This window comes from Panicum virgatum, chromosome 7N (genome assembly GCF_016808335.1).
Source record: "Panicum virgatum strain AP13 chromosome 7N, P.virgatum_v5, whole genome shotgun sequence".
Classification (NCBI taxonomy): domain Eukaryota; kingdom Viridiplantae; phylum Streptophyta; class Magnoliopsida; order Poales; family Poaceae; genus Panicum; species Panicum virgatum.
In genome coordinates, this window is record NC_053151.1 from 32,184,198 (window position 1) to 32,211,995 (window position 27,798).

At 49.7% G+C, this 27,798-nt stretch overlaps 5 protein-coding genes across 16 annotated transcripts in view; 3 read left to right on the plus strand and 2 right to left on the minus strand.

The window, feature by feature from the left end:
* The first annotated feature begins 740 nt into the window (after nt 1–740).
* On the plus strand, nt 741–4,223 carry LOC120682727. The gene is made up of 5 exons (XM_039964726.1): nt 741–1,110; nt 1,266–1,346; nt 1,432–1,499; nt 1,600–1,793; nt 3,883–4,223. Exons 1-5 carry the CDS (start codon nt 908–910, stop codon nt 3,955–3,957), a joined length of 621 nt encoding a protein of 206 aa, XP_039820660.1. The 5' UTR covers nt 741–907; the 3' UTR covers nt 3,958–4,223.
* A 2,521-nt stretch (nt 4,224–6,744) lies between these two features.
* On the minus strand, nt 6,745–7,125 carry LOC120681160 (arabinogalactan protein 1-like). Its single transcript, XM_039962688.1, has one exon. It carries the CDS (start codon nt 7,123–7,125, stop codon nt 6,745–6,747), a length of 381 nt encoding a protein of 126 aa, XP_039818622.1.
* A 4,415-nt stretch (nt 7,126–11,540) lies between these two features.
* Nucleotides 11,541–13,880, plus strand: LOC120682165 (histone H3.3-like). The gene is made up of 5 exons (XM_039963933.1): nt 11,541–11,697; nt 12,745–12,829; nt 13,049–13,125; nt 13,229–13,319; nt 13,411–13,880. Exons 2-5 carry the CDS (start codon nt 12,758–12,760, stop codon nt 13,579–13,581), a joined length of 411 nt encoding a protein of 136 aa, XP_039819867.1. The 5' UTR covers nt 11,541–11,697; nt 12,745–12,757; the 3' UTR covers nt 13,582–13,880.
* Nucleotides 13,881–18,083: 4,203 nt separating this feature from the next.
* LOC120683777 (WEB family protein At4g27595, chloroplastic-like) lies at nt 18,084–20,260 on the minus strand. Of its 2 annotated transcripts, XM_039965859.1 has the most exons (3): nt 20,221–20,260; nt 19,813–19,969; nt 18,084–19,628 (listed from the first exon to the last, which is right to left on the minus strand). In XM_039965859.1, exons 1-3 carry the CDS (start codon nt 20,238–20,240, stop codon nt 18,159–18,161), a joined length of 1,647 nt encoding a protein of 548 aa, XP_039821793.1. In that variant the 5' UTR covers nt 20,241–20,260; the 3' UTR covers nt 18,084–18,158. The 2 variants fall into 2 exon arrangements, with proteins under 2 accessions (XP_039821793.1, XP_039821792.1); XM_039965858.1 differs by having other exon boundaries at nt 19,813–20,221.
* A 3,201-nt stretch (nt 20,261–23,461) lies between these two features.
* The window catches only part of LOC120680828, a 30,423-nt gene continuing 26,086 nt past the window's right edge, over nt 23,462–27,798 (plus strand). For 9 of the 11 annotated variants that reach the window (XR_005677816.1, XR_005677817.1, XR_005677815.1 and 6 more), the window contains exons 1-12: nt 23,462–23,705; nt 24,496–24,561; nt 24,657–24,723; nt 24,814–24,953; nt 25,273–25,374; nt 25,459–25,518; nt 25,619–25,719; nt 25,812–25,893; nt 26,236–26,328; nt 26,419–26,483; nt 26,884–26,896; nt 26,988–27,068. Coding sequence is in view for 8 of the 11 variants with exons in the window: in XM_039962388.1 (XP_039818322.1) it covers nt 23,562–23,705; nt 24,496–24,561; nt 24,657–24,723; nt 24,814–24,953; nt 25,273–25,374; nt 25,459–25,518; nt 25,619–25,719; nt 25,812–25,893; nt 26,236–26,328; nt 26,419–26,483; nt 26,884–26,896; nt 26,988–27,068 (1,014 nt within the window). In the remaining 3 variants the exon portion in view is untranslated. Of the gene's footprint in view, nt 23,706–24,495; nt 24,562–24,656; nt 24,724–24,813; nt 24,954–25,272; nt 25,375–25,458; nt 25,519–25,618; nt 25,720–25,811; nt 25,894–26,235; nt 26,329–26,418; nt 26,484–26,883; nt 26,897–26,987; nt 27,069–27,191; nt 27,285–27,798 lie in introns of those variants that run through there. The other 2 variants (XM_039962394.1, XM_039962390.1) reach the window with 2 other exon arrangements.

A 27,798-nucleotide genomic window follows, 5' to 3' on the forward strand; every position in this document is an offset into this window, starting at 1 on the left:
CTTGACTCCAGCCGCAATCCAGTTCTCTCCCTCGAGCTGGATGAGCCGAAGGACCATGGACGGCTGTAGGGCAACGCCACGGAAGGTCCGTGCATTGCGCTTCTTCCACAGCTGCCAAGCGATCAAGACAAAGAGAGAGTCAAAACCTTTCCGCTTGTCCTTCCGAAGCTGTAGGGGGGAAAACAGGCTCGATGCCAATTATATGATGTGAGGATCCAATTATTTACCGGCCGTCTTCACTCCTATGATGTGAAGGGTGCAAGTATCATGTTCGACATGTTCTATACGGCCAAACCTCACGAATCGGACCCATAGAGACGCCAAGCTGCAGCAGCAGGCTGCTCGGATCTTGCGTCCCCACTCCCCAACCCAGCTGACGCGCGTTCAAACGGAAGCCAGAGCTCGCGCTCGCGCCATGAGCAAGAGCAAGCAACCGCGCGGCCGGCGGCCCTGATCCTGATGATCAGCGTCGCCGTCCAACGACCCACACCACACACATGGACATGGGTCTGCTGCGAGCTAGGGCATCGCCATCGCCGCCGAAGCAGGTCATGCAGCGCACCCTACCGGCACGTGCGTGCGTGATGACTGCGTACGATCTGATACCGCACGAGAGGACCAAGGACAGCGCGAGGGACCCCTAGCTAGTTAGTGTTCATCAATCGTCAGGCCTACCCCCTTGCCACGACCACGAGAGTCACGCCGTTCCAGTTTGGCGGCTACATAAAGCTGGTGCAGGGCCTAGATTTTATGCCCAGGCATACCAAGTTTTAGAAGAAAGCAGCAGAAGCAAATTGCCCCCGAGGCCCCGAGGCCCGAGCAATAAGCTAAGCTTGCCTGACATTCACGAGAGAGCAGTAGCAGCTCCAGCGACGTAGAGGAAACCTGCAATCTTTTAGATCCTCCCATGGCCGCGCTCAGTTCCTCTGCTCCTTCCAAAACTTTGGCACTTCATGCCTCGGTGGTCGTCGTTTCTCCTTGCCGCTGCGGGAACAAACCGGCGATCGCCGCATCGGTCCCTCGACGACGGCGAGGTCTTGGCGGCTTAACGACGAACTCTTCAGGCATGAACAGCGCCCGCTTCCCGCCGATCAAAGGATCAGCGACACGGTAAGGCGCATCTTTGTCTCTTCAGACTTGATCATAGGAACATGTTATGGCCTATGGGCCTCGGCACGTGCTGGTTCCATTCAGCTACAATTTCTTTTTATAAAAATAAAAAGCTACAAAGGCTGCGTGCCAATTTCACCTGTTTTTCGTTTCAGAATTTCTGCGGCTGACCCTGGAAGTACTCCCAGCCCAGTTCCGTCAGGCGGAAACCTCCCCATTCCCGGCATTCCTCCATGGTGAGGGAAGATCTGTTAGTTCAGGTGTTCTGGATCTGTGTCATGATCAACAGCTTTCTCACGTCCGAAACCCTCTGCTTCTCAGGGCCCAGTGGTTGGTTGGTGCAATCGTGTTCGCGGTGCCTCTTTACAGACAGTTCAGAGCGATGGAAGGTATGCCCGAGATCATACATCTTCAGCGCCTTCTGGAATCATCTCGAGTTCTCGACAGCATGAGTTGACTTTTGTTGCAATTATAATCTGCTGGCGATAGATAAGATAGAGAAGACGGCGGAGGTGGCGATCGAGGTGATCGACAAGGTGGCAGAGGAGACGGAGAAGATCGCCGACGAGGTTGCCGACAGGTTCCCCGGCAATGAAACGCTCAAGAAGGCAGCATCGAAGATTAAGGCGGTCGCGGAGGAGATCGAGGAAGATGCTGATAAAGCCGAGGCCCTGATCGAGAAGGTTAGTTTAACTGCGCAATCTATTGCTATGTGATGAGTATGTGAGGCTTCGACTACGCCCGCTGCTTTTCTTAAGCAACCGGGTAAGGGATCTGTTGATTATACTGAAAAGAGAATAATCAATGAAAACAAACAACTAAACTGCTACAATAAGAGCATCTTCCTCGATTAATCTTTCTCAATAACCATCATGGGTTGTCCCAATAATGTTTTCATGGTTATTGGAAGAGTTGCTTCTACAACTGTTCTTTTTTTACTAGAGAACACATTAAGGTGTCTGCATACATGCGATGGGTACAGAGAGAAAAGAAAAAGGATGATTGATATCAGTACATACATGCATATGTAAGGAGGAGAAAGAGAGCAAATAGGCGTGTGCATGCACACAATTTAAAAAAAAACGTACTTTCAAAATTGAGCGTTCAAATCAAAATCCAGTGACACAATTGCGCTCATTTCAGTAAGAACTTCAAAACAAGATCCCACACCACTATATTTTAAATATATCTTTTCATGTGAGAGAGTGCTTTTTAGGTATTCTAATTTGCTATGAATTTTGCAAAAAAATTGTTTCTCTCTTTAAAAATGTTGCTCGACTCGTCTGAATTTAGTTAAGTGGACATTGGTGACATTTGGACGATGTGATTAGTGGATGATGCAAAGAATTATGTTGGGGTAGGTGGGTATTTATTGCATAATTAGTGATAGGAAACTTCAGCAAGTCAATTGTTCATTTTTACCTATTTATCTTGATATTTTTTAATCCACGTAAATAATTTATGTGTCTTTGAAAAATATTGTCGAAACATATGCAAGTGGCTTATTTTGAGTCCTTTTGAAAGAAATATGTTGTGTACAGAATTTAAACTTGATGACCGGGTCAAGAACTATAATTTTAAAATTGCTTGTATGTGCTGCCGTGGCAGATAAAAATTCTCCACTCCTGTTGAATAGCTATCGATGAAGAATTTAATGCGCTATACTATAGGGAGAATGAGATAATCTGATGATTCCACGTGGTGTGTCTAGTCTACCTTATTGAGATAATCTATGCAAAGGCTGTGTAAGTACGGGTAAGATTACGACCAGCTGCAGTGAAGTTATTACCTCATTAGTTTGTCCTAATAACTATTGGAAAAATCAGAAAGACAAGAGGAATCTGCTGGAGCACAATTTTTACACTAATATGGTAGTTGGATTGGAGAATGATGATCCGGTGGAGATACGCTGAGCCAATACATTGACATCAAACAACTTAAATAAACAACATATATCACACAGTAATGTCTCGTCATTACTAAACATCTTTGTCCAATGCCACTCCACAATCCCACACCACGGACAGCCGGTTGACACGTTGGCACACTGCACACCACCACCGAGAGACAAAACCGTCAAGTGACAAGTCGGTATGCCATTGTCATCATCACCACTCGTGTTGTCATTTATGCCTTCCAGATCACCACTCGTACTGAACTAGCCCCTGCATGCAGCGCTAGCTAGCCACAATCAAGCCGCAAAATCCGTCTCCACTGTGATCTAGCCGCCGCGTTAAAGATAGTAGTGCGCCCATGGAGGGCGATCACTTCTGCTGATTTTGATTTAGCCTCCACCATTGGTCTGCACTCACTTCACGCCGACTCCATCTTGGAGGCTCCTCCAACGGGTTCGACCGTCACGTACGACACATGATCCATGTGATGCTGGTCACGCAGAATAAGACGTACCGTTGTGATTCGTGAACATTGAGGAGTGGAATAATTGTTCTTCCATATGTTCGATTTACTACTAATTCTCTAGCTAACCACATTTTCATAGCCCCTGCTGGTAACACTAACCATTTTATTTACGCTGTGGGCAGGGGCGGAGCTAGAAATTTGTTTTTTTATTATTAGGGAGGGCCAACCATACTAATTTATATAAAAATTTAATCAAAATTCAAATTTCCAATGTAAATTTGGGAGCTATACGGGGGGCCTGGCCCTGCCTGTGGGGAAGAGTTTGCTTGCATATAAATTGCGCGGCATTATTAGCACACCTTCCAATATATACGAACTAGATGTAACCATTTCTCTCACTTTGTTGAGCAGGTTGATGAGATAATGGAAGAGATGGATTCCATAGTTGATTCAATAATCGACAAGGACAAGAAGAAGAAGAAGTAAGAACTGTATAGATATATACGGAGCTCAAGGAGAGGAGAGAAATAAGAGAGAACCAGCGAGCGATTGTCTCCATTCGCATGTTTATCGAAGCTCGTCGCGTCGTTTCTTGTCATGTGCTTGTACACGGTCGCCGAAAGGAACCACGCCATCGAAGCCAAATAAACCAATCAAGGATTTTGTCAATAAATACTAGTATATATTTTTGTTCATGTGCTGTCACTGTAGTGAAACGATAAAAGAACGGTTTGGAAGAGTTTCTTCAGAAACAGGCTTCATCGGTGAACTTAAAAAACGGATTCTAATTTGGTATAAAGGGCATCCTTGGTTGGATGCCAAAATATTTTTTTGAAACAGTAATTTTTTTTGGGGAAACGGGTTGGATGCCAAAATATTGGCATGCCAAAATGTGGGTATGTTAAAATGTGGGCATGCCAATTTTTTTTATCAAAACCTTAGCAAGTTTAGAATAACATTTGTCTAAATACGCTGTGTTTTTTGCCTTCAACCAAATAAGTGCCAAAATTTATGAACTTACCCATATTTTAACATCCCAATATTTGGAAGTAAACCAAATAAAATCCCGTTGTTTGTCATTAGACCGTTTGACATATGGTGAACCGTACAAGTGGCCAGGGATGGAGCAGCAGTTCAGACGCGGCGGCGGCGGCCCACGCGGCGCGAGCGCTGCGGCGAGCGGCGGCGGCGGCGAGGCGGGCCGCGGTGGCGCGCGCGGCGATGAGGAGGGCCACGGTGGCGTCCTCTCTCCCTCCAAGCGGCGGTGTGGGCGGTAGTGGCGGGGGCGGGGGGGGCGACATGGCGGAGGTGAGCCGCCGCGTGGCAAGCTCGAGGTCGGCGGCAAGTCTCGCGGCTGGAGCTCCAGCCGCTGCGGCCCTCCACTGCTCCGCTGCCGAGGCCGGCGCTCGCGGTGAGCAGGAGCTCCAGCTTCGCCCCGCGGTCTCCACCCGGCCGGACTCCGCCCGCCGGGGCCCGGTCCGCGCTGCTGCCGGCCGAGCCGAGCGGAGCAGAGGGGGAGAGAGATTGAGGGGGGTGCCGGCGAGGAGGCGCAGAGCGGAGCTGCGGAGGCATGCTCGGGAGAGAGGAGGAAGGGCGCGGGGTAAAAAAATAAACAGAGTATGATGTGTGGGCCCCACGTTCGGGTAGTTGATATAGAGGATGGATGGGTGCGGAGAAACTGAATATAAAGAAGAGAATCATGCTGATTAAGATGGAATATTTTTTTAGAAGAGAAAAATAGAGGCCCTGAGATCTTCGCGTCCCCAGCGGACGCGCGACACATGGCACTCAAACGGAAGCCAGAGCTCGCGCTCGCGCCAACCAAGCAATGCAAGGCAACGGCCCTGATCCGCGCGGCGCGTCCGGCGCCGCAGCGCAGCCCCACATGGCCACATGGGCGTTGCTGGGAGGTCATGGCGCGCCGTCGCCGCAGCGGCAGCGACGCCGGCAGCGCGTCCTACGGGCACGTGCGCTCGGGCGAAGGAGCCGGGAACCCAACCCAGCCCCGCAGGCGCGCACATGCGAGCACGCCCCTCTCCGGCTCTCCGCCGGCCTCTCGCTCCACCGTCAAATCAAGCGCCCCAGCTGTCACCTGATCGGGCCGGCCAGCCTGGGCGTGCCGCGGCCCTACCTACCACGACGCATCGCAGCAGCCCGCGAGCGTAGGAGTTTTTTCCCCCTTCCTGTAGCTCAGGGGCCGGCCGGCGGCGGCTCGGGGGCCCGGGGCTACTTGGCTCGTCGTCGCTGCCGTCCGGCGGGTCGTGGCCGGGTCAGGGGACCGCCGGCCAGCTCACGAGATAGGGGGACGGGACGGGACAGGGCTACAGGAGTGTGGGACAGCCTGGTCTGGTGGGCGATCCGCGCCGCACACAGTGAAGCAGACTGTACGACGTGCTAGGGGCGATGGACCAGGCCCTCGAGCACATGTGCGGATGTGCATGGATTTCTTTTCCATGATCTGATCATTTTCGAGCCAAGTTAAGCTCATGGACTCGAGCGAACGCGCAGTTGCCATGCCGATCGCCATTTCGTGCGGATTTGTATTTGACAAAGCAACAAGCTGATCCATGCATCCCCTCCCCTACCAGGATCTAGTCCTCGCTATAACGATCTGTCTATGGTAGAGGCAGGCCAGTGAATGTGAACAGTGTTTCCGTTCTCCTGGCCCGTCCGAACCGGATCCAGCGGTCTGTAGTGCGACCGATCAAGTTCTCTGGAATCAGCAGGTGCCACATTCATGTGAAAACCAGGTCTCGCACGACACGAGGCCGCGAGTTTGGACGTTGGCATGCTCTGAATCTTCAGAGGGACTTCAGTACCATTGGTAATTTGACAGTGGGCGACCTTGATGCAAGTAAAGTCATTGCTACTGGTTCTTTTTTTTCGAAAACAAAAAAAATCAGTACTACTAATTCATATGGCACTGGGCTATCTCGATCCTATGTCTAAATGCAAATCCCATGCCTATATTTCATAGCCCAAGTCAAGCACCACGCCAAGAGTCTTTGCTTTCTTATAAGCTCACTAGAATCTCTTGCTCTGAAACTGCCTAGCTAGTCCAGGAAGCAAAAACCAAATGTTAAAGCTTATGGAAGTACACCATGCTAAGAATGAGAATGGAGAATGGATAAATTAAATCAATGATCATAATTACAACAGCTCATACGAGGAAGATACACCAATTGTGAGGACGGTAAACAAACAGAAGCAAGAAGACAGCGAGAGATCAAGGAAACATAGGAGAGGATGGGGAGTTGGGGACCCCTGGATCATCTAGAAGGCGTAGACGGCCGCGGCGACGGCGACGGCGGCGAAGGCGAAGGCGGGGCGGAGGCCGGCTGCTGCGCCGGTGGACGTGCCGGGCTCGGCGGAGGGCGAGGGGGTCGCGGCGTCGGGGGTGGGCGCCGGAGGGGAGGAGACGGGGGCCTCGGGCGCCGGCGCGGCCGCGGACGGCGTGGGCGCGTCGACCGCGGGGGCCGGGGCCGGGGCCGCCGTGGGCGGGGCGACGACCGGCGCGGGGGCCGGCGGCGGGGTGGCCGGGGTCGGTGGGGCCGCCTTGGGCGCCGCGGCGGGAGCGCCGCTGGGCGCCTGCGCCGTGGCGGCCACTGCGAGGAGGGCGAGCACGGAGAGCACGGCGAGGTGAGAAGCGGCCATCGTGACGGGAGGCGCGCTTCTCGCCTGCCTGGTGTGCTCGTGAGTGTGTGTGCGCGCGGGGAGAGGACGTGCAGAGGCGTGGGGCTTATAAAGGTGGCAGCTTTTGCGCGAGCCCGCCGAGGCTGGCTGTGCGGCGGCCGCTGCGCAGGACAGCGCCGATGCAGCTGCCTCTGCCTTCGCCTGCCTGCCTGCCTGCATGATTGCCTTTGCGGTGCCTCGCACCGTCGCACGTCTCAACCTCCATTCCATTATTGGGAGGTTTTCGCGGTTGGAATTACGCTCAGGAGCCGGAAATTATGAGTAATTAGCACTAATGGATCCGCGATGATTGATGAGCTTTCTAACCACAGATTCCATTCTGCTTCATTTCTTCAAACAAAAAAAAAATCCATTCTGCTTCGTGGGCACATACTACATATGAACACAAGGGCCAAGGGTCTCTGGAATGTGGGCCGTCGGGTGTCGTGAGCCCGCGTGTCAGCTGACCGTTCCGTTGCTGTTTTTTTTTTTTGAAACGAAACCGTTCCGTGTTGTTATCCTTCAAAGTTCAAACGAGAAGTTTGTTCAAAAAAAAAAGTTCAAACGAGAAGTTGCAACCGCACTGTTGACTGAATCTGAATGTCTGAAAGATCTTTTTTTTTACCTCGGAGAACAAACGAACAATGGTGCCGCACGCAGCAATCACCGATCTGTCTTAACGACAGGTGAAGGAGTAATGTAAACTACAAGCCGCTCACGGTTTCACTTTTCACCTGGTGATGACAGTTTATCACCGGTGCTGGCCACATGCCAGGTGGACCCTGTGTGCTCGCGGCGCCACTGGGGGCATGTGCGTGAGTTGGGCCGAGCGAGGGTGGGGGTGGGGTTCGTTGTGATAAAGAGAATACTGTCATCTCAAAAGATGCTTCAATGCCTCACGGCCTCACCTGTCTCTGCCCTGCCGCCAACAATAAAAAGATCGGCAAAGAGAGGAGACAGTCAGACAGAGACAGCTAGGGGGAATGGGGGGAGGGAGAGAAAGATCAGATTCTCCACCCTTTTCTCTGTTCTCTGTCAAATGAGGAATTGTGCTATGAAGGTAAAGCAGATTAAGTTTAGTTCAGGCACGAAACTAAAACGACCACACTGTGAAAATAGCATCACATACTACTCCTTGGTGCAGAGTGGTGGTTCTCAGATTTTAGCTGATCGATAATGGAGTGCTGCCATGAGACAGACGGTTTGCGGCAGCCTACTGACGACGAGATGCTGAAAACCGAGAAGAGGCAGGCCAAACGTACTTGAATAGTACATGGCATGCTGGTGTTACTCTGCACAAAAAAGGAAAAAGAAAAAGGAAATCGGTCCATTTGTGTTCATTTTATGCAACGGTATAGTGAAGTGATGAAGTCGATGCCCTGAGGTGGCTGGCTGTGTCTGATTGTTTATTTTGTTATGAGCCGGCTCATTTGTTCTCCAAGCAATCATAAGAATACAGCTCCCCGTGGATCTGTCTGCCAATACCTTCCTGACAGCTTCCTTTTGGCTGTATACCACTTGAGCAGGCCAAATGGCCAAGCACAATCATACAACCAAAATGTACGGAAATGCCAGGAAGAGGAACTGATGCCATCCAAGCGTGGCAAGTGGAAATACCAAGCTTAATAGCAGATAGTGTAAAATTGTCAGCCTTCCAGCAGGTTAGCAGATAGGCTGCTGGTACCAGGTTAGCCGATAGTCATCTATAATTTTCGACCTCTCCCCAGATGTCAATACGATTACTTTGCCATACGGGCAGTTCAGGCGGCCGACAACAAATACGGCACCAGCCTGAAACCGTCAGGAGGTTGTACCTGATAACAACTACTGCAAACACCAAAGGTAACATCTACTTCTTTTTCCTGAGAGGATAACCTCTATCGGGCACACTAGGATATGTTTGTTGCTTGCATGAGCTCTATTTACACCTGTGGATCACAAAAGAAAAACGTGTTTTGTTGTTTGTATGAATGGATGCAAAAATATACACTAATGCTCATTCGATGGATACGCTCGACTTGACTGTCTCTGCTCATATAAACTTGATGAATATATTGCATCTGATTCGAGCCTACTTGTCAGTCTCACATGCGAGACCTATACAACTATCCAAATATCATTGTAAGAATTGTGATATCTGTCTATACATTAAACCAAACATCTTTCTTTTCAGTCCCTGCATCACCATCCTTAGTTATCTTCCTTGTGTATGGCAATGGTACCTAAAATCTGATGAGATTTTATTCCATTAGAGCATAGGTTTGAATCAACTTTTAGACCCGTAGATTTGTTAATGGGTACAAAGTTGAAAGTCCTACCCGTTGGGTTTATGAGCACGGATTTATTCTTACAATACCCAAAACCGTAAACCTATGAGTTGTTTAAACCGGATCCAACATAGTGCAACTGTTATTTTATTTATAGTTTTTTTAACAAACTTAACATCCTTTCTCGACCTTTTATTTTTTTGCAATTTAGCCCTTTTTACGAAATAATTTCACATTTGTGCTCTTTTTGTAACTTTTTGCAGAAATAGACCCCGGGGGTCGGCGCTGTAATATGTGGCGCCGAGATAACACGTCTTGGCGCCACAGATCACGGCACCGAGGTGCCACGCACGCACAGGCAATATAGTGAATCTTTGAACTTGCCTTTAATATTTTCGGACATTTTCAGGAGACTAGAATACTGTGAACCACACATCAAATATAACGGTAAGAATTAAGAACTAAAAACTGCATTACACAATGTAAACCATATGAATTACATCATAATACAACGTTAATGAAACACACATCAGACATGCAGTGGCATGGCAGAACCCGTTGCAACTACGGTAAACAGATTCTGAACTAAGCTAACATGCCTTAGGTAATTTAGAAAAACACAACAAACACAACGATACAGCATGTGACTAGCACTAGGTAGTCCTAGTAGCCGTACCCCCACGTAGCAAACTGCGTTGAGCCTTCTCCGCAGTATCCACCCATTGCAGGTGGTGCAGGCGGTGGTGCCGGAGGGGCAGTGCTCTTCTTCTTGTGACAAGGGCAGTTGTAGTAAGGAATAGTGCATGGTTCATCATGTGAAGCGACAGCATTACTGGTATCATCATCTTTGTCGTCTTTGTTACCCTCGTTCAATTCCTCGTAATGGTTTACCTTGCATTTTAGATCAAAGATCTTTATCTGGAGGTACTCGATGAACTCTTGAACTGAATCAATCTTTATCTGGATTTTTAGTAAGGCAAATGAGGGGGTGAGGGACAGCCAACACCTTATATAGGGGTAGGGGCCGGCCGCCCCGCTGCCGGGCGGCCCGTGCCCAAGGACCTGTCTGCAATTTTTTGTCGTCTTTTTTTTGCGGATAAGCCCCTGCCGCCCGGCTGCGGGGCGGCCGGGGTATATTTCTGTAATTTTCCAAATCGAAAATATATTTTTGTAAAAAACAGAAATAAAAATATAAAAATAAAAAACCGCCTTATTCGGCTCGGCTGGGCGCAGTGGTAGACTAAAAATCTTAGCAGGTCGGCACGGAGGTCCTCTTTCTCACCCTGGCTGGCTGCACTCTGGGCCCTCATTGGGCTCTTCAATCACACGGCCGCACGGCGGCACCTCGTTCCGTGGCAAAACCAGGGTTTCATTTCCCGATCGGTCGGACCTAACCACCGGCATCCGGTTCTGGTTTACCGGACCGGTTTGACTGGTTACCGGTAGAAACCGGTCAAATTCAAATTTGAATTTCAAAAAACTCAGTTCAACCGGTTCGTACCGGTATACCGACCGGTTTGACCGGTTTACCGGCCGGTTTGACCGGTTTGCATTCAAATCCAAATTTAAAATCGCATGTTAGACCGGATTACCGGCCGGTTAGACCGGATTACCGGCCGGTTTGACCGATTTACCGGCCGGTTTGACCGGTTTACCAAGTGGGCTTTAATGGGCCGTCTCATTTTTTCCTTTTCTTTTTTTGTTTTAACTTTAAATGCCCGAGAAGTATGTTAAACAAACGAATTTTTGAGAAAATTTGACACCATTAGATTCGTCGCAACTTGAAGTATTTTTAGGAATTTTTTGAGAATTTTTCATTTTTTTAAATTTAAATTTAAATTTTGAATTTAGACGGTTTCATACCGGAATCGGGCCGGACCGGTTACCCACGGTTTGGTGAACTTGGGCAAAACACGCCTCTCCTGTACGTACATGGAATCTCCACCGTACACGGCGTCCCCCTATTCGACACCCCCACTAATCGAACACACTAATCTATTATCCCCGTCCTCCAGGTCTGAGCCAATGAGAGAGCGAGTTTCACCAGCCACGATCCGTGCCGCAGCAAAACCGCCAGTGCGGGGCGTCCGATCGCGCGGAGCAAGCACAAAAGCGCCCGATCCCTGCCGTCCGTTTGAACCACGGCCATGGCCCGTCCCCATATATAATCCCCCACGGCCCCACCTCACTCAACCGCCGCCTCTAATCGCCCGTTCTTAATCTCAGTTTGGGGAAAAAAGCCTCGCGGGTCGCAAACCACTCTCCGCTGATTTGGGAGGCGCTCGAGGTAATCATGCTCTCTCTCGATCCCGAATTTCGAATTTCCGATTCCTGTGGTGGAGTATTCGCTGGTCTCGCTTTGGTGATTAGAAAAGGGCGGGGGACGCCGCGAATTCGATTAGGGTTTGGCGATTAGGATTGTTTGGAGGGATTTCTGGTTCGCTCATCCTGATTTGTTTACCTGTGGTCGCCTGTGCTAATTTAGTGTGGATTATTCTGTTATCAAGCAATTACCGATCTATGTAGCTGGGAATCTTGTTTCGTAACCGGCTTGGGCATCGATAGTTCGCTGCAAGTATTTAATTCCACGTACCTGTAGCAGTACCGATAATGGAATAATTTCCGTGCATCCAACATTTGGTTTATATATGTGTTCGTCATTTGAATAATTTCTGGAACTGAGATTCGACTGATTACCTTCTGCTGATGATTTTACCCATCTACTCATCTATCCTTAAATGATGAAGTAATGTTTCTAATAATGTTGGATACACTTAAACTAGCGTTAATATTTAATTGAAATGTGATTTGAACAGCTGTTTATTATTGAATGAATCATCCTGACGCTGATGCACTCTGTTAATTGTTTTGCTGAATCCACGGCTTGACCCCATGCCACCTGTTAATTTGACATATATGAAATTTAGTAATGATATAGAGCTTCTGGTGTGGCTCCAATTAGGTTATTAAAAAGAACCATCAGTTTATTAATGCTCATATTTTGCAGTGAAGACCTGAAGATGAGTAGGTTTTTGTATTTGTGGTATGGGATAGCAGTCTGGCTACATTGTCTGTCTAATTTGATTGAGATTTTTTTGTGCCTGCCATGTTCTACTTGGAGATCATTATATTTTGGGGGTATTGGCCTTTTTTCATTGATAGTTGTAAAATGAATGATCATGTCTAGATATATATAATAAGCATATCAACATTGTCTGAATAATTCTATGGGTTTATGGGATTTAAAGTGAATTTACTGATTCGCCATGAGCAATCTAGAGTTTGTCTGACAATTTACTGATTACATTTTTCCCCCTGTTTTCATGTAAACCAGACCTTAGTGACACATGGCTCGTACTAAGCAGACCGCTCGCAAGTCCACTGGAGGAAAGGCTCCTAGGAAGCAACTAGCCACCAAGGTTTGTATATTCAGTCTTATGCCAATCTTTTTTGTTACTATGTTCATTAATGCTGCACAATGACTTTACTTTATCATTGATATGGAAAGAAAATGATCTTTGGCTACTCTGTTTTAGGGTTCCCTGTTGGATAATTATAGAAATCTGAATTTAATGCATTCGTTCTGTTAGTTTTATTTGCAAAATGGTTATTTACTATGTGACTTTGTTCTTTGACAGGCTGCCCGTAAGTCTGCGCCCACAACTGGGGGAGTGAAGAAGCCTCACCGTTACCGCCCTGGAACTGTTGCTCTTCGGTGTGTGAAATACTAAAATATTATTCATTTGACTTAGTATTGTGCTTACTGAAATGATTTTCTGCCAAATTGGCAAATTCTCAATTTATTCATGATTCTGCAGTGAAATCCGCAAGTACCAGAAGAGCACTGACCTGCTCATTAGGAAGCTTCCATTCCAGAGGCTTGTTAGGGAGATTGCCCAGGATTTCAAGGTGAGATTTGTATTCAAACTGCTAAATTGTGATCAGTCATGAGATGCCACAGTTCTGAAGTATATTAACCTCTTGCTGTGTATTTGTGCAGACTGATCTGCGTTTCCAGAGCCATGCGGTGCTTGCCCTGCAGGAGGCTGCGGAAGCATACCTGGTGGGTCTGTTCGAGGACACCAACCTGTGTGCCATCCACGCCAAGCGCGTGACGATCATGCCCAAGGACATTCAGCTGGCTAGGAGGATTCGCGGCGAGAGGGCTTAGTTTCACTGCTCTGGTGTGCATCTGTTTGATGCAGCTGCCTTTGCGATGTGGGTGCTTAACATCTGTCAGTGTTTTTCAGTGTTTTGAACTCTGAATAGTAATAGTGTTCGTTCGTGGTGCTAGGTTAGGTGCTGCTGCAATCTTACTATGTTTTAGAGTTTAATCATTTGGTACCTAATACATCTTAAGTGCTGGTTTCATCCATCCACCTGATGTGTGTGGTGTATCTAGGCTCTATCTGAATTTTGAACCTTTAAGCAAGTTATGAACTTGGTTCTATTGTGTCAGCTCTGATTTCATTATGTTGTGCTGAGGTTTTTGAGTTTCTGTATATTGTGGCCTGCTGTGGTGTCGATGTGCCCTTCTCTTGGCGGCATTGAAATCAACACTCATAAACAGCCCTGCAAAGCTGGCTTGTTCCATGCCTCCGCAGATCAGGCCAATTCAGGGTGTGTTTAGAGCATTTTGCCTTTTTGAAGGGGAATTTTCAATATTTGAAGTATTAAATGTAGACTAATCACAAAACTAATTACAGATTTTGTTTGTAAACTACGAAACGAATCTAATGAGCCTAATTAATCCATTATTATAGCATGTTACTGTAGCATTACTGTAGCGATTTAGGCCCTCCTTAGTGGGAGTGTCATCGACACAGTTATCAAGACTGGAAATTTGAGAACTGTACCAGTGGAGTGTTATGGTGATGACACTCCTCTCACATTTTATGACACTCTTCTTTTTTCTCCTCATATTATTGGTACATGTTAGTAAATTTAATGTCCATGACACTCCTATGACACTCCCACTGAGATTGGTCTTAGTGTCTAATCACATCATAATTAGGCTCATTAGATTTGTCTCGCGATTTACAGTCCATTTGTGTAATGCGATTTATTTTTTGACTACATTTAGTACACTATACAAGTAATTTATAAAAATTTTGTATTTTGCATTTTGGGATCTAAACAAGATCTCAGACTGACTTCAACAATCATATGCAAATGCATATATGCCTCCGCGAGTGCACTGTGCATGGCCGATCGGAGGTCCAATAGGCGACGCATTTTGCTTCGCGAGGAGAGAGTTGAGGTAAAAATGAATCACCTCTCTCCTCGAAGGCAAACGAGCCCGCGGGCCAGGCGAGCCGCGGTCGCCGCCGACCCCTCCTCGGCGTCGCCCCATCCTTGCTGTAGCCGCGGTCGCCGCCGCCCCCCTCCCTTCCTCTCTGCGCTGGCCCCCTGGAGCTCGAGCAACGGAGGCCCATGGCGGCCGCGAGCTCGCATCCTCGGGTCCTCCGCCGCCGGCCCGTCCTCCGGGGCGGGTGGATCCGGGGGCGGCGCGTCGATCCTGGGGCTGCCGGCGCGGGAGCCCGTGCTGCCGTCGCCGCCCGTGTCCGCTGACGCCGCGGCGGTGCTGCTCGCGGCTGGCGTGCCGCCCGCGGACCTCCGGCACGCGGCGGGGATGTGCCCGGAGTTGCTGTCCGTGCCCGCGGAGACCATCGCGGCCGCGCTCCGGTTCCTGACGGAAGAGGTGGGCGTCCCGGAGGCCGACCTCCCGCACGTGCTCCGCCGCCGGCCGCGCCTGCTCGTGTCCCCTGTGCACAGAGCCCACTGGCCTCCTCGCCCAGCACCGCGCACTCCACCTCCGCCCGCGAAGCTCCTCCAGCGGGGTGGCGGGATCCGGAAGGCTAGCGGGCGGGGCACGAACGGCGAAGGGGCGCGTAGTGGCGGCACGCTCGGCGTCAAGCTCCGCGGAGGGGCGAGCGGCGGCGGCACGCTCGGCGAAGCGACGGGGAAATGCGCTTGCTGTTGGAGACATCGCGATTTGAAGGAAACGCAAAACACTGTGTATACTAGGCAAATGTGGATTTGGCTCTACAAAATGGCTCTCCTTGTTGGAGTCAGTCTCACTGTCCTCATGTGAAGCTTGTAGCTGTGCGGCAGCCCATTACCGACAGGACAGCATTGGCGGCCGGCAGGCCGGCAAGCCGCTGAGTCGCAGCATCGCGGGGAGCAGAGCGGGAAGGCTGCCGTCGCGTTTAAAAAGACCCGAAAGCGTCGTCCTTTTGGCACGCGCCACGACCAATTTTACCCATACACTGACCGGCTGCCGGTCTTCCATTCCAATTGCTTCCGCGTGCCGGACCAACCCGCCAGGCTGACTGATCTGACCATTTCCTCTTTATCCATCGTTCCCGTGTTTTGAGTTCCAGACCCGGGTGGCCGGGTGGGGGTGGACCGCTCCTCTGATATTCTCAGCTTCCTTGCTCTGCCATGAGCCCTTAATCCCTTCTGTGTTCACTGCTTAGCCCCCTTCTGGACTTCTTTGAGATTCTGACTGAAGTTTTGTGGCCTCCACCTGCACCACCGGCCGTCATCCTGGGGGACAAGTTCCCGCCAGCCCAGATATTCAAGCTCGTTTAATTTCAATATATATATATATATATATATATATATATATATATATATATATATATATATATATATATATATATGTTCAAGCTCATTGCGCGTGTTCTATGGTTAGGTCAGACCTGTGACTTGTGAGCCTGACCGTTTCGAGTTTCAGACCATGAATTGTGCACCCAGTATCATTCTCAGGGACATGGACGGCACCACTAACATCCCGAGCGTCACACGCTCATCCTGACCTCTTGTATGCCTTGGCTGCGGCTCCAAGTCGAACCCAAGGGCACTCAGGCCTGCCGCCCTGGCAATGGTAGTGGCGCCAGCGCTCCGTGCTCCCAATGTGCTGTCTGATAGTAAATGAGAATGGTAAATCCGAGTCCGACCAACCCGCGGCCTCTGCTTCCACTTCCACTTCCACAGATCACAATTAACAGACGATCAACGTGGCAGAAACCGCTCGGAGCCCGTTGGTCAGCGCACTGTTCAGTTCAAATGCGATCAAAATTTTTATCGTGTGTTCGGTTGGTCACGCGCTGCTCCTCGGTTGGTCAAATTTTTTTACTCGAGGTCTCGACGGAGGCGCGCTCAGGTAAACTAGAACAAAAACAAAACTGGCACCCAGGGAGCCTTCAGCATGTATCAACAGCATTTGCTCCTAGGCGACCTCACTGCCTTTAAATTGCTTGGAAACGCCGTACCCGGCGATTTTCAAGAAACGACGTAAAGGTGTTCGGCACAATGCCCGTCAGTGGCAGCATCGCGTATTCTCCACAGTCCCCCCCCCCCCCCCCCCGCATTCTTGAGTCATGATTCATGGTTCCCCATTCACTGGAAGTGCTTTTCTTGCAAGGCTTTCAGTCTCGCCAGGCCTGGACGGCTAGTTGAAAGTACAATCGAGTCTTTAGGGAACGGGGCACAGGATCATGAGCGACGCAGTGTGCATGCCTGCTTTCAAGTCTTCCTCATCGCAGCATCCTTTTGAGTTGTTGGAGAAAGAATGGCCAGCAGTGAGTTCAACCGTGCAACTTTGTTTGCGATTACAGGCGCCGATCACCTGCCGACAGCCGAATTATCGATGGATCATTGAGTCGAAGCCATCACCGAAAGTGATTCATCTTTACTTGTTTCCGTAGCACCGATCAAAGGGGCACAAAGCTTAACTCGCTCGGTTTACGTCAGGAGCCATGCGCCGTGATTTGAGCTCGACCACCATTCAAGCAGAAGCGAGCGCGTCGTCTTTTCGCAACTGTGGGAACGATCAAAAATGCCTTTTCTGGATGAAATGCTAAGAAAACCCTGGTGGCTGGTGAGCATGCCTGATCTGTCGAAGCATGGAGCAAGACTAAATGGCATGCTCTCTTTTCTGCCTGCTCAATAGTGATGTTGATAGGCGGATGGGTTTCGAAAAAAACCAAACAATCCACAATGCTAGCAACAGGTTATCCCGGTCCATTCCGTTTCGAACCCTTGTATTTGTGTATATAGTTAACCGGAATTTGTGTGACGTTTTCACTGAAAAAGACGTTGGATCAAATTTTGTTTGGATCCATGAAACTCGGCTGAAGTTAGAGGTTGCTTTCTGTACTGAAAGGACTGCTGGCGAAGATTCAAAGCATGCCACTTTCAAAAATTTACATTGCTAGATTCCAAAAGGAATACCATATCATGTGAGTAGTTCAACGTCGAGAGTAGTTCCGAAAATTATAGTGTAACTATACCACTCAACTGAGAAAATTCAGGGAGAACACTGGATATGAAACTGTCGTTAGGGTTTAGGCACAATATTATGTCCTAATTAACATCTGAACAGACAAATGGCGGCCTTCGGCAAAATTTGACTTGCTTATGCCTTCGTGGTTCTAGAAACCGAATTGTCAAAAAAGTTGACACTAAAAGTCCGAAAACGCAAGCGTATCCAAAGTCGTGACTTCTTCCTATTCTTGTTACATCACCTTCATAGTCGACCTTTTTCAGTCATTGTGTCAGCCATTGAGCCACATAACTATAAACTTTTTTTTTACTTTCAGCAGAAAAAAATGAAGATACCAGCGGTTTTTGAAGCCATTGAAATTTCAGCAGAAAAGGCACGCAATCTGATCAAATAATCTTTCATTTCTGGGGTATTCAGACGAACAGAACAGAGCTACAAGCATTAACATTGAAAAAATTTTAGAGTGTGTGTACTGGCGCCAAATTCGGCTTGTAGAAGCTTTTCCTCCTGAACAAATCGCCGAACTTGCGGAATATCGGCCTCTTCTTCTTGTGCTTCATGGAATCCTCCATGTCAGCGTAGTGGCTCTCGTCGATGTGATCGAACTCGTCGTCGAAGCCTTCCATGGCCGCGTCGGCCGCGGACTTGAGGTCGGCAATGTTGCTCAGCGACGCGAACACCCGTTCCTTGGGGTTCAGGCTCCCCATCCGCGCCGACTGCGAGAAGCCGCCCTTCAGCTTGCCCGGCTCGCCGATCGAGTACCTCCGGCTGCTGGGCGTCCTCGGCTTGTCCGCCATCCACCGCTGCGACGCCGACTGCGGCGTCCCGTTCTTGCTGCCGTGGTCCGGCGCGGCGGCGGTCTTGGTGGACGCGGGCGTGCTGCACGCCGTGGTCGTCGCGGCGAGGAGGCTGTTGAGCTCCTTGAGGCTGCCCTGCGCGGCGGCCTCGCTGACCTTGACGCACTCGTACTCCTGGCGGAGGCTCTGCAGCGCGCCGTCCTTGTCGGCGACGGCATCGTTGAGGCGCGCGTTCTCGGCCCTGGCGAGCTCGAGCGAGTCCTTGACGACGTTGGCCTCGGCGACGGCCTGCTTGAGGATGTCCCGCAGGCGCGCGTTCTCGTCGCGGATGACGCGCTGCGACTCGACGAGCTTGGTGTTCTCCTGGCGCGCGCGGTTGACCTCCTCCTCGGAGGCGCGCACGCAGTCGAGCAGGACGCGCTCCTTGTCGCCCCACGCGGCGGCGCACTCCTCGGCCTCGAGCCTGCACCGCTCGTGCTCGGCGGACACGGCGCGCAGCCTGGCCTCGACGGCGGCCAGCGCCCCGCGCAGCCGCTCGGCCTCGGCGCCGGCGGCCTCGAGCTCGGCCTGCGCCTCGGAGAGCCAGACCTTGACCTGCTTGGCCTCCATGGTGACGTCGGAGAGAGCGACGGAGAGGTCGTCCGCGGCCTTCCGGCTGCGCTCCTCGCCCTGCATCGCCGTCCGGAGCTCGCTGCGCAGGACCCTGATCTCCTCGTCCGCGCCGCCGAACATGAGGTCCCTGACGCTCCGCTGCTCCGCGGCGCCGCCGCGCCGGGCCGCCGCCTCGAGGCCCTTGTTGGCCTGCCGCAGCGCGGCGATCTCCAGCTTGGCCTCCTCGAGCGAGATCTTGGCCTGCTCCAGCTGCTTGGTCTGGTATATCAGCGACTCGAGCATCTTGCGCTCCGACTCCTTGGACTTGTCCACCTCCCGCTCCAGCAGCTGCACCTTCTCCGCGGCGCCCTTGGCCCCGCTCTCGCCGTCCCTCCTGACCTCCTCAAGCTCACGCAGCGCCCGCACCTTCTCCTCGCGCTCCCTCCGGAGCTCCTCCTCCAGCTGCGCCATCCGCTGCTGCTGCATCGCGCCCGCGCCCGCGCCCGCGCCCGCGCCGGCGCCGCCGACGCCGCGCCGCCTCTGCCCAACAGCACACCGCCAATGCAAGAGCCGCCGTTAGAAACAACAACCTACTAATCACCTGCCCCTACTCGATGAGTGATCGCGCCATTCAGAATTCCCAAAGCCGTCAGCTTTGGGCGTAACGTAAGATAACGTAACGTGAGAAATCGAGGCACAGAAAGGCCGGTGCACACTACTTTACCTCCGGGGACGGGGACGCCTTGGAGGGCCTGCCGGCGGACGAGCGGCTGCGGTGGAGACGAGGGGACGACGGCTGCTTGTGCTGCTCCCTGGAGGAGGCGGACGAATTTGCCGTGGCAGCGGCGGCGGCCCTGAGCCCGGCCTCGAAGGAGCCGGATCTGCGCGGCGAATCCCAGCTCATCAGATACCGAATCGCCTCCCGGGCTAAATAGTCAAACAATAAAAGAACGAGGCTCCACGCCGCACGCCGCGAGCGGGAATGGAACAGCCGAACAGGGAGGGAGAGAGATCCCCGAGCCGAGTCGGGAAAGAAGGATCTATAGCGACCGAGGGAAGGAAGGCAAGGCGCAGGCGCGTGCGCGTGCGCGGGCGGGCGGGGCAGCCAGGTGCCCAGGTCCTCGAGTCTCACCTCGGCCTGGCGGACAGCATCTCGGGCACGCGGGGGGGGGGGGGGGGGGGGGGGGGTGATGGGGGCGGCGCGGACTCCGAGGCCGGGAAAAGAAATCCGTGCCAGTCAGAGTGGAACGGAATAGAAGGAGGCGCGCAACATGGCGCAATTAATACCACCGGGCCACCGCCGACGCCGAGCGCGGAGGAGGGAGGGACGGGTGGGGAGGAGGAAGGAGGAAACGGAGGAGGAGCGGGTAAGTGGGGTTCAGGTTCAGCGACGCCGCGGGAGTGGAGACGTGGGGATTAACAGACGGAGAGGGCCGGGGGAGCCGGCTTTGGATTTGTTTACCTGTCCGGGCGCGCCTCGTCGCGCGCGAGGGCCGCACATGGCGGGTCGTGGACTCGCGGGGAGGAGGAGGAGGAGGCGAGGGCGCGGGAGGAGGGTCGCGCTCGTGCGTCTGGATCCCAGCGAAGCGACGAGCCCGGGCGGCGTGCGGGAGGGGGTCAACGCCGGTGGGGTTTGGCTCGGTCCCTGCGGGGGGGTTTTGGCTGGTGTTTTTTTTTTCTCTCTTTTCGATCGGGCACCGCCACTGGCTGTGCATGGGCCATGGGGGGTTTGCCTGCCGGCTGCCCGACCGGCGCGTGGAGAGCGCCGGGTTTTAAACGGCCGGGGGAGGGGCGCGGTGGTTCGGCGTCCAGCGCGCGCCGGGGACGGACGGGGACGACTCGACTCGTGCGTGGATTTGGTGGGGCTGCGGGAAAACTTGCGTGGAAGAAGCTGCGCCCCCGTTTCAGGTGCGGGTTGATGGAACGCGCCGCGGTGAACCGGTAATGGGCGGCCGGCGGCGAGCTTGACTGCGGATCGTTGAACGGGGTAGGCGGGTCCAAGCTCTTCAGTGGAATCGTTGCTGATAACACTAACACGGAGTGTTTCGACGACAGGCCACAGCCCGGTGAACCGGTCAGCGGGATGTGATGGATGGTGATTCTGCTATTAACTTCGTAAATGTTTTTTTGCACGTTAACATCTAATCGCAGTAGACCTAAAGAAAAAGAAGTCCTCCACTCCACCTTCCTCTTCGGAGGGGAAAAACAAGACAGAGAGGAATTCCTCTGCTCTGAAGAGTGTGCTCCTGTTTGAGACAAGGCGAGCTCCGATTGCCAGACCCGATTCGCGTTGAAATCGTGGAGTTCGAGGCCGGCCCGGACGGGGGCGACAACCGACGGCATCAAGCTCGGGGCGCGACCGGGGGTAAATGAGCAGGCCAAGTCATTGCGCCTTTTTAGGTGTGCAAGGAAGAAGGATTAGCACAGGCGGAGCGTCAGCCATGATGAGCTGATGGCCGGGTGCCCGGATGGTAAATCGGGGGAAGAAGAGGGTTTCGAAGAACCAAACGTGCTGATGGCCTCGTTATTGCAGAAGATACCAAGGCGAACCAAATCGAAACCGACATGTCGTAACGCCCGCAATTATAGGCCGATGATCGAGCTAGTGCCGGCCGGGTTTGGCAGCACATGGGCGCCATCCACCTGCATTTTCCATTCAGACACTGGCAATGTTATTGGGCTTGGTCGACTGTTCTTTTGGTGCTCTCTTCGAGGAGGGTCACAACTACAGCTACTCCACACACATCTTGTCCACGAGCGTGGAGCTAAAACCTGACGCAACGCAACACATGCTGTTGCCGCGAGGCCAGCGTAACCTCTTCTCGCTATTACGTACAAAATGGGCATTGTCGTGCAACGGTAATGTTCGAAGATGTGTTGACTTGAGAAAACAAAAGTGGCCCTACCCATGTGATCAAGCTTTTAAATAGCGGGCTAACAAAAGTGGCCCTACCCATGTGATCAAGCTTTTAAATAGCGGGCTAAGGGGTTTAGCGGCTAGACTCTGAAAACAGCTAATAGCAGGCTAAATGAGGCTATAGCGGGCTATAGCGGCTAAATTACACGTGAGTTCAAATAGCAGCACCATGCATAAACAGCTATAACGGTCTATAGCGGAAGCTATAGCAGGAGATTTAAAACTTTTGCATGTGATTTTACTTAGACAAAGCTGCAATTGAATACTCTTTGCTTCCACTGTGAATGAAGTAAACGGAGACCGTCTCTGTTTTGCTCAGGATCACATGCCTCGTTGTGCGCGAGGAAAACACAAGGCCACGTTTTTCTTTACCGATGTTCATACGACGTTCTTAAGCAACAGCGCAACTCGTCGAAAAGTGTATGCAAAGGTAGATGTAAAAAAGAAGTACAGTAAATTGGCAAACATTTTTGCCAGGTATCTCGCCCTCCTACTATGTCATGATAATTTTTCCCGGGCTGCAGCAAGCTGCGATCGCCGCACGACGACTGGTCGACGGCGACGGAATACCAGCGCGGTGGCCAGCACCGCCGCACAATTTTCCTTCTCCGAGAAAGCAACCAACGGAGCCGACCGCATGCTGGCTCAAGCTTCCAGTTCGGCCAGGTGCTCACCACCAGTCCACCACCGCCCCCGTGCAGCTCTCCGCTCTTGTCAGCTGTTGCTTCCTAGGCCGGCAACGCAACGCACATGAGTGGCAGCCCGGGAATGCGTCGCCTCGCAGAAACCGAGCGGAGGGAGGACCAGTCGGGCAGTCGCGCGGTGCGGAGCTGCAGATGGAGTAGGAGGTTGGCAGGTTGGGCCCGGAATCACGCTCGTGGCGTGTGCTCTGCTCTGCGAATTCGTCTTCCGGTCCCAAACCGGTCGTCACGGACAGAGAATCACCGGCTCACACTGTCACACACACACACACACACACACACACACACACACACACACACACACACACACACACACACACACACACACACACACACACACACACACACACACACACACACACACACACACACACACACTGCGTGAGGTTGGATTGGACTTTGGACCTGGAATCCAGCGTGGCAATGCGCTGCCGACGTGTCTCAGAAATGGTTCACGCTCTAGTTTTGAACGAGTGCTAAAGATTTGCATGTTCCTAATAGCTACGCACAGTTTGAATGTTCTCCTGAGGCTGCAGGTTCCAGATTTCGAAGTAACGGCACTAGAATGCTCGTTAAGCCCAAAACAATCCTTTTGATCCCTCGTTGCAGCCCGTCTGGCCCAAGCCCAGCTCGAGAAAATTTTCATCCAAGGTTTTTGGAAATCTAAGCCCAGAACTGCATATTCCCTCGTCGAGGCCCAAGCCCAACCCCTGCCTCGTTCTCCCTTTATTTATTTGCTTTCCTTGCCCTTTCCCCCATTTCTTCGTGATTTTTGCTTGCACAAAAACCCGAGAATTTCGAAGCGGAAACCGAATCAAACCGAGCGCGAGGCCGCGAGAGGCGGGAGCGGCAGCAATGGAGGCGCTGCTGGAGCTCGAGAGGGTGCAGAGGGTGCTCTCCCTCATGAGTTCGCGCGGCCTCTGCAGCACCGGCTCCGGCGGCGGCGGCGACGGCGGCGGCGGCGCCGACCGCTTCCTCGCCCAGTTCCTCCTCTTCATGGTGCGTTGCCCCCCACTCCCCCGCCCCAACGCCCCTCGCCCTCCGTCTCCGCGGACTCAACCGACTCGGATGTGTCTGCTGTGTGCGCTCGTGTTGCCTGTCTAGCGAACGTCCGTACAGGTGTGCTGTGTGCTGGTGGCCTTGCGGAGGGTTTTGGTTAGGTTAGGACAAGGGTTTATGCGCGTATAAACTTTTCGTTTTGGATTTTGATGGGGTGATACGATGAGGACGATTTTGGTTGTGTTTCTTCCTGCGGAGTCCGTTGTAGTGTGAGCCACGATCGATTTGATATGATGATCGATGCTGTGCTTAAGTAACTGCTGGTGATTGGTGATGCTTGCTCTTGCCCGGTCTGATTTTTTTTCCTTTTTTGGCAAGCAACATCTGTACTTGTACTCGTGTGGAGTGCGTTTACAGCCAGTATAGGCATAGTCCGTCGAAATTTGTAAATTGACAGCAACTGGAGATTTAATTTTGCTGATGATTGATTTGCCCCAATGTTCATGAGCAGTTCAGGTGCTTTACATAATTTATCGCATGTTGATGTGCCTTATTGTTACCTGACATTTTCAGAATTATCAGTTAACTTTGGTAACACACTTCAGCTATTTCGCTATCTTTGTTTTTTTGATCTGATTCATCACATTAGCTTGCTTACTTTTCCGCCTTGTTGCTCTGAATTCAGTTTCCCCTGCTGACCTGTCAAGTGTTCCTGTGATTTTTGAAATGGGACATTAAGTGCATTTAGAACCTCAAAATTATTTTGATGATCGTAGACTCTTTTGTGTAGGTGCAACCATTTGATTCTCTCAGCATGGAGAAGAAGTTCCTATTGGTCTCTGAGATGTTAGGAAAGGTAATCTTACTGACGTTTTCCCATTTCCGTATTCATTATTCTTACATCTATAATTTTGCTATGCATAAAATTATATTTGAGACCTTTTTTATTAGGTTACTCCTGATACTATGGAAGAAGTGCAGCATCTATCCCGTCTGGAAGGTAGTAACTGCATAGATGGTATGCCTTTTACCTTATGAGTTTATCTGGAAAACTTCTTGTTGATTGGACCTACAATCTAATAAGACATTAGGACCCTTTCAAATGCAGCTGATCCAGATATATCTTCTGGAGCTTTACTACAGCCAAATAAGAAGTTCAAGATGCAGGCTGACAAATCAACCATTCAGGCTGCGCCTATGGTTGGTTTTGATGCTATGACAAGAGCCAAGTCTACGCTTGAAGACTTTGTATGTATTTTTTGGTCGTTATTAGCCTAAAATGCATAATTGCAAATTTGCAACACTTCCATACTGCCTTTCATTTGAGATACTGGAATGTATGTTTAATAAAACAACTGAAACTGCTTAGAGGAAATAGGTTCATGTCAAAACTATGCAAATGGTCATGAAATATATTTTCCTGCTTCTTTACAAGTCATACAGAAACTGGGTCATGTAGTGTTGTAAATTTTTAATTTTCAAGGATGTATTCATTCTTTCCGTCTTGGTTATGAATCTATCCTGGGGAAGTTCTGGTAATGTTATTATTTTTTCTTGAAAAAAACAGTGCAGATCGTACTTCATGTTTCATGGACTGGACGTTAACAACCCACAATCTGTTTTCAAGTATCTACCTATTCTTTCTTTCACAGAGAGCTATATATATCAGGTTTTACTTCTCAAATTTGCTATAACCTTTCTTCTTACGGCTTCCATTTCTCATTGAGTAAACTCTAACAATTTCTTGTTTCAGTTAGATGCTTCAAATGAGGACTCTTTGGATCTGGTCTCAGACGACAGCAGTTCTTCAAAAGTAAGACTTGGACATTTGATTTGTTATCTACTTAAATAAGATATAGAAGATACTTGTGTTGAATCTGATCTACATAATGACTACATTATTTACCATACAGGCGTTGGAAAGGAAGAAAAAAGTCTTTGATGAAACATCCTTGTCTCAAATGATTGAACCCCTTAATGGTCTTCTTCGGTGTCAGGGGTTAATGACAGATCGGTTGGAACTATCTCCTCTATGTACTTTTGCATACATAAAATATCAACAAATATTTGATGTAATTTACTCACTTTATTTTCTCCTTTTTTTAGATTGCGGACCGAACTCGAATCAGGCATTCAGTACTGGTCTTTAGAGCGGAAGCTCTGCCAAGCATTATCAAGAAATGAGAAGGTATGTAGAGGCATTTCTTGTGCTGCATGCTATTTGCTGTAATTTAAAACCAAGTATCCAATAATATCGATTTGTAGTATGTTAGATCATCTTTTGAATTTCATCAGATCTGCTGGATCCATCAATTTATTTTCTTGGCAAAGTTGTACACTGTTGACTTCAAGGAGCAACTGATGGATGCTAAATAACAGTCTCTTAGAACATAAACTAAAACCGAACCCCCAATTTTTGAACTTATGAAAAATGGGTATATATTATTGTTTTTGTTTCATAGAAAAATACTTCCCTCCCTTATTGGCAAACTCAAATGTGGTGCTCAATATATATTTTTTTCTTATCTAGATCTCAATCGATGATGTGATGAAAGCAATCCATGTCAAATCATTTGATTATCGAGTTCTTAATCTCTTGATGTATCAGCTAACTGGTCAGCAGGTAGGTGCCGTTTTATTCATTACTTATACTCCTACAGTCCTATTTGTGTTGTTAGAACCTGGATCCTTTTTTTTGTTGTTGACTTTTTAGGTCAATGAATTGCATATGGACTTCTTGTCAGTTTCAGAATTTTTGGTTGAGATATCTGATGACCTGTGAGTATGCTCTGAATCTTACTCATACATGCATAATGGCAGATTCTACACAGAATGGTATGAACTGCATTTGTTCTTAATCTGTTATGTCTGAAAACATGTCATTGGCGATTTGCTGATTTTTAAATTCTGTAGGTAATGTATGGGTTTAAGTAAATGGAGGTAGAGTTTGTGTCTCATTTTTTTCGATATGATACAATGATGTTATAGCTAACTAGGAACGATGGTTCTGTTACTAACAAAATTCTGCTTTACTTATCATGAATCCTCCCCCCTGTTAAATAACAAAAGAAATTAGAATCAAATTACATTGAAACTTTGTATCTCCTTTTTGTACTTAAAAATCTTTGTTTTATTTTACAAGTTATGACATCAATGACTTGTTTTGAATATCTTGCAGGTATGATTATGAGGTAAGTTGTGCTACTTATGTTGTCACTCAAGCTTTGTTGTACTAATGTAAGCCTATCTATTTAAGTAGTTAAGTTTTGTTTTGTTTTGTAGGATGATGTGATGAACAATACTTTCAATATCCTCCGCATGTATGCTGCGATATATGGACCTTCAGAGGCACCAAATATGCTGGTGAGCAACAAGCACTCTTTATCTTTGATTAATTGAGTTATTTTGCTCTTGTCTCCTGATAACATCACTCACATATTCCTAATTTCATATGTGACTCTGAACTATTAAAAATTGTATCCTTAGTATATCCTGTAAAGTGAAAGTCGGGTCCAAATGTCCAACCATGGAGAACACTTATTTTTGAATTAAAGTTAGTACCATAGATTTTGAGCCATACAGAATTTCCAATGTTGCTATAACATTCAGTGTATATGTTTTTACCCCAGAACTTTTGCCATCTGCTCGATTTGATGCATCCTGTTTGTTCCTCGATAATAACGCGTGGATTTGCTTTATGCATTATATCATTAACTGAGCCAAAAGCAGTCATTTATGGATATGAATAGTGGACTGATCTCAAGTGAATTTTGAGGAGGTTTACAAATCCAGTGAGGAAATAAGCGCTTACAAATAGGAATAGCTTTCCATTTTCGTACTACAGTAATAGATATTGTCATATTGGTGAGTGAAAAAGTTACTAGATTTGCTGCTGAATCAAATCTAAAAGTTTTGTTGTTGTGTGTGCTGCGGAGGAAGTATGAGTGGGAGGGTGGAGGACGCGGCGAGGGCTCTCGCCGGGAACGAGCTCGCGACGCCGTTCTGTTGACCGGCGTCGCGACGGGAGGGAAGGGGTGTGAGCGTGGGGCGCCAGGGAACGAGAGAGATAAACTCTATCTCTGGCCAATCCTTT

What these genes read in the sequence shown, in the direction of transcription:
- LOC120682727 (XM_039964726.1), top strand. Translation starts at nt 908, where the DNA reads ATGGCCGCGCTCAGTTCCTCTGCTCCTTCCAAAACTTTGGCACTTCAT. An exon ending in ACAGTTCAGAGCGATGGAAG is followed by an intron (nt 1,500 to 1,599) that starts GTATGCCCGAGA and finishes TGCTGGCGATAG; the next exon opens with ATAAGATAGAGAAGACGGCG. An exon ending in CCGAGGCCCTGATCGAGAAG is followed by an intron (nt 1,794 to 3,882) that starts GTTAGTTTAACT and finishes TTTGTTGAGCAG; the next exon opens with GTTGATGAGATAATGGAAGA.
- LOC120683777 (XM_039965858.1), bottom strand. Translation starts at nt 19,992, where the DNA reads ATGAGCTGGGATTCGCCGCGCAGATCCGGCTCCTTCGAGGCCGGGCTC. An exon ending in AGGCGTCCCCGTCCCCGGAG is followed by an intron (nt 19,629 to 19,812) that starts GTAAAGTAGTGT and finishes GCTGTTGGGCAG; the next exon opens with AGGCGGCGCGGCGTCGGCGG.
- LOC120681160 (XM_039962688.1), bottom strand. Translation starts at nt 7,125, where the DNA reads ATGGCCGCTTCTCACCTCGCCGTGCTCTCCGTGCTCGCCCTCCTCGCA.
- LOC120682165 (XM_039963933.1), top strand. Translation starts at nt 12,758, where the DNA reads ATGGCTCGTACTAAGCAGACCGCTCGCAAGTCCACTGGAGGAAAGGCT. An exon ending in CCTGGAACTGTTGCTCTTCG is followed by an intron (nt 13,126 to 13,228) that starts GTGTGTGAAATA and finishes ATGATTCTGCAG; the next exon opens with TGAAATCCGCAAGTACCAGA. An exon ending in AGATTGCCCAGGATTTCAAG is followed by an intron (nt 13,320 to 13,410) that starts GTGAGATTTGTA and finishes GTATTTGTGCAG; the next exon opens with ACTGATCTGCGTTTCCAGAG.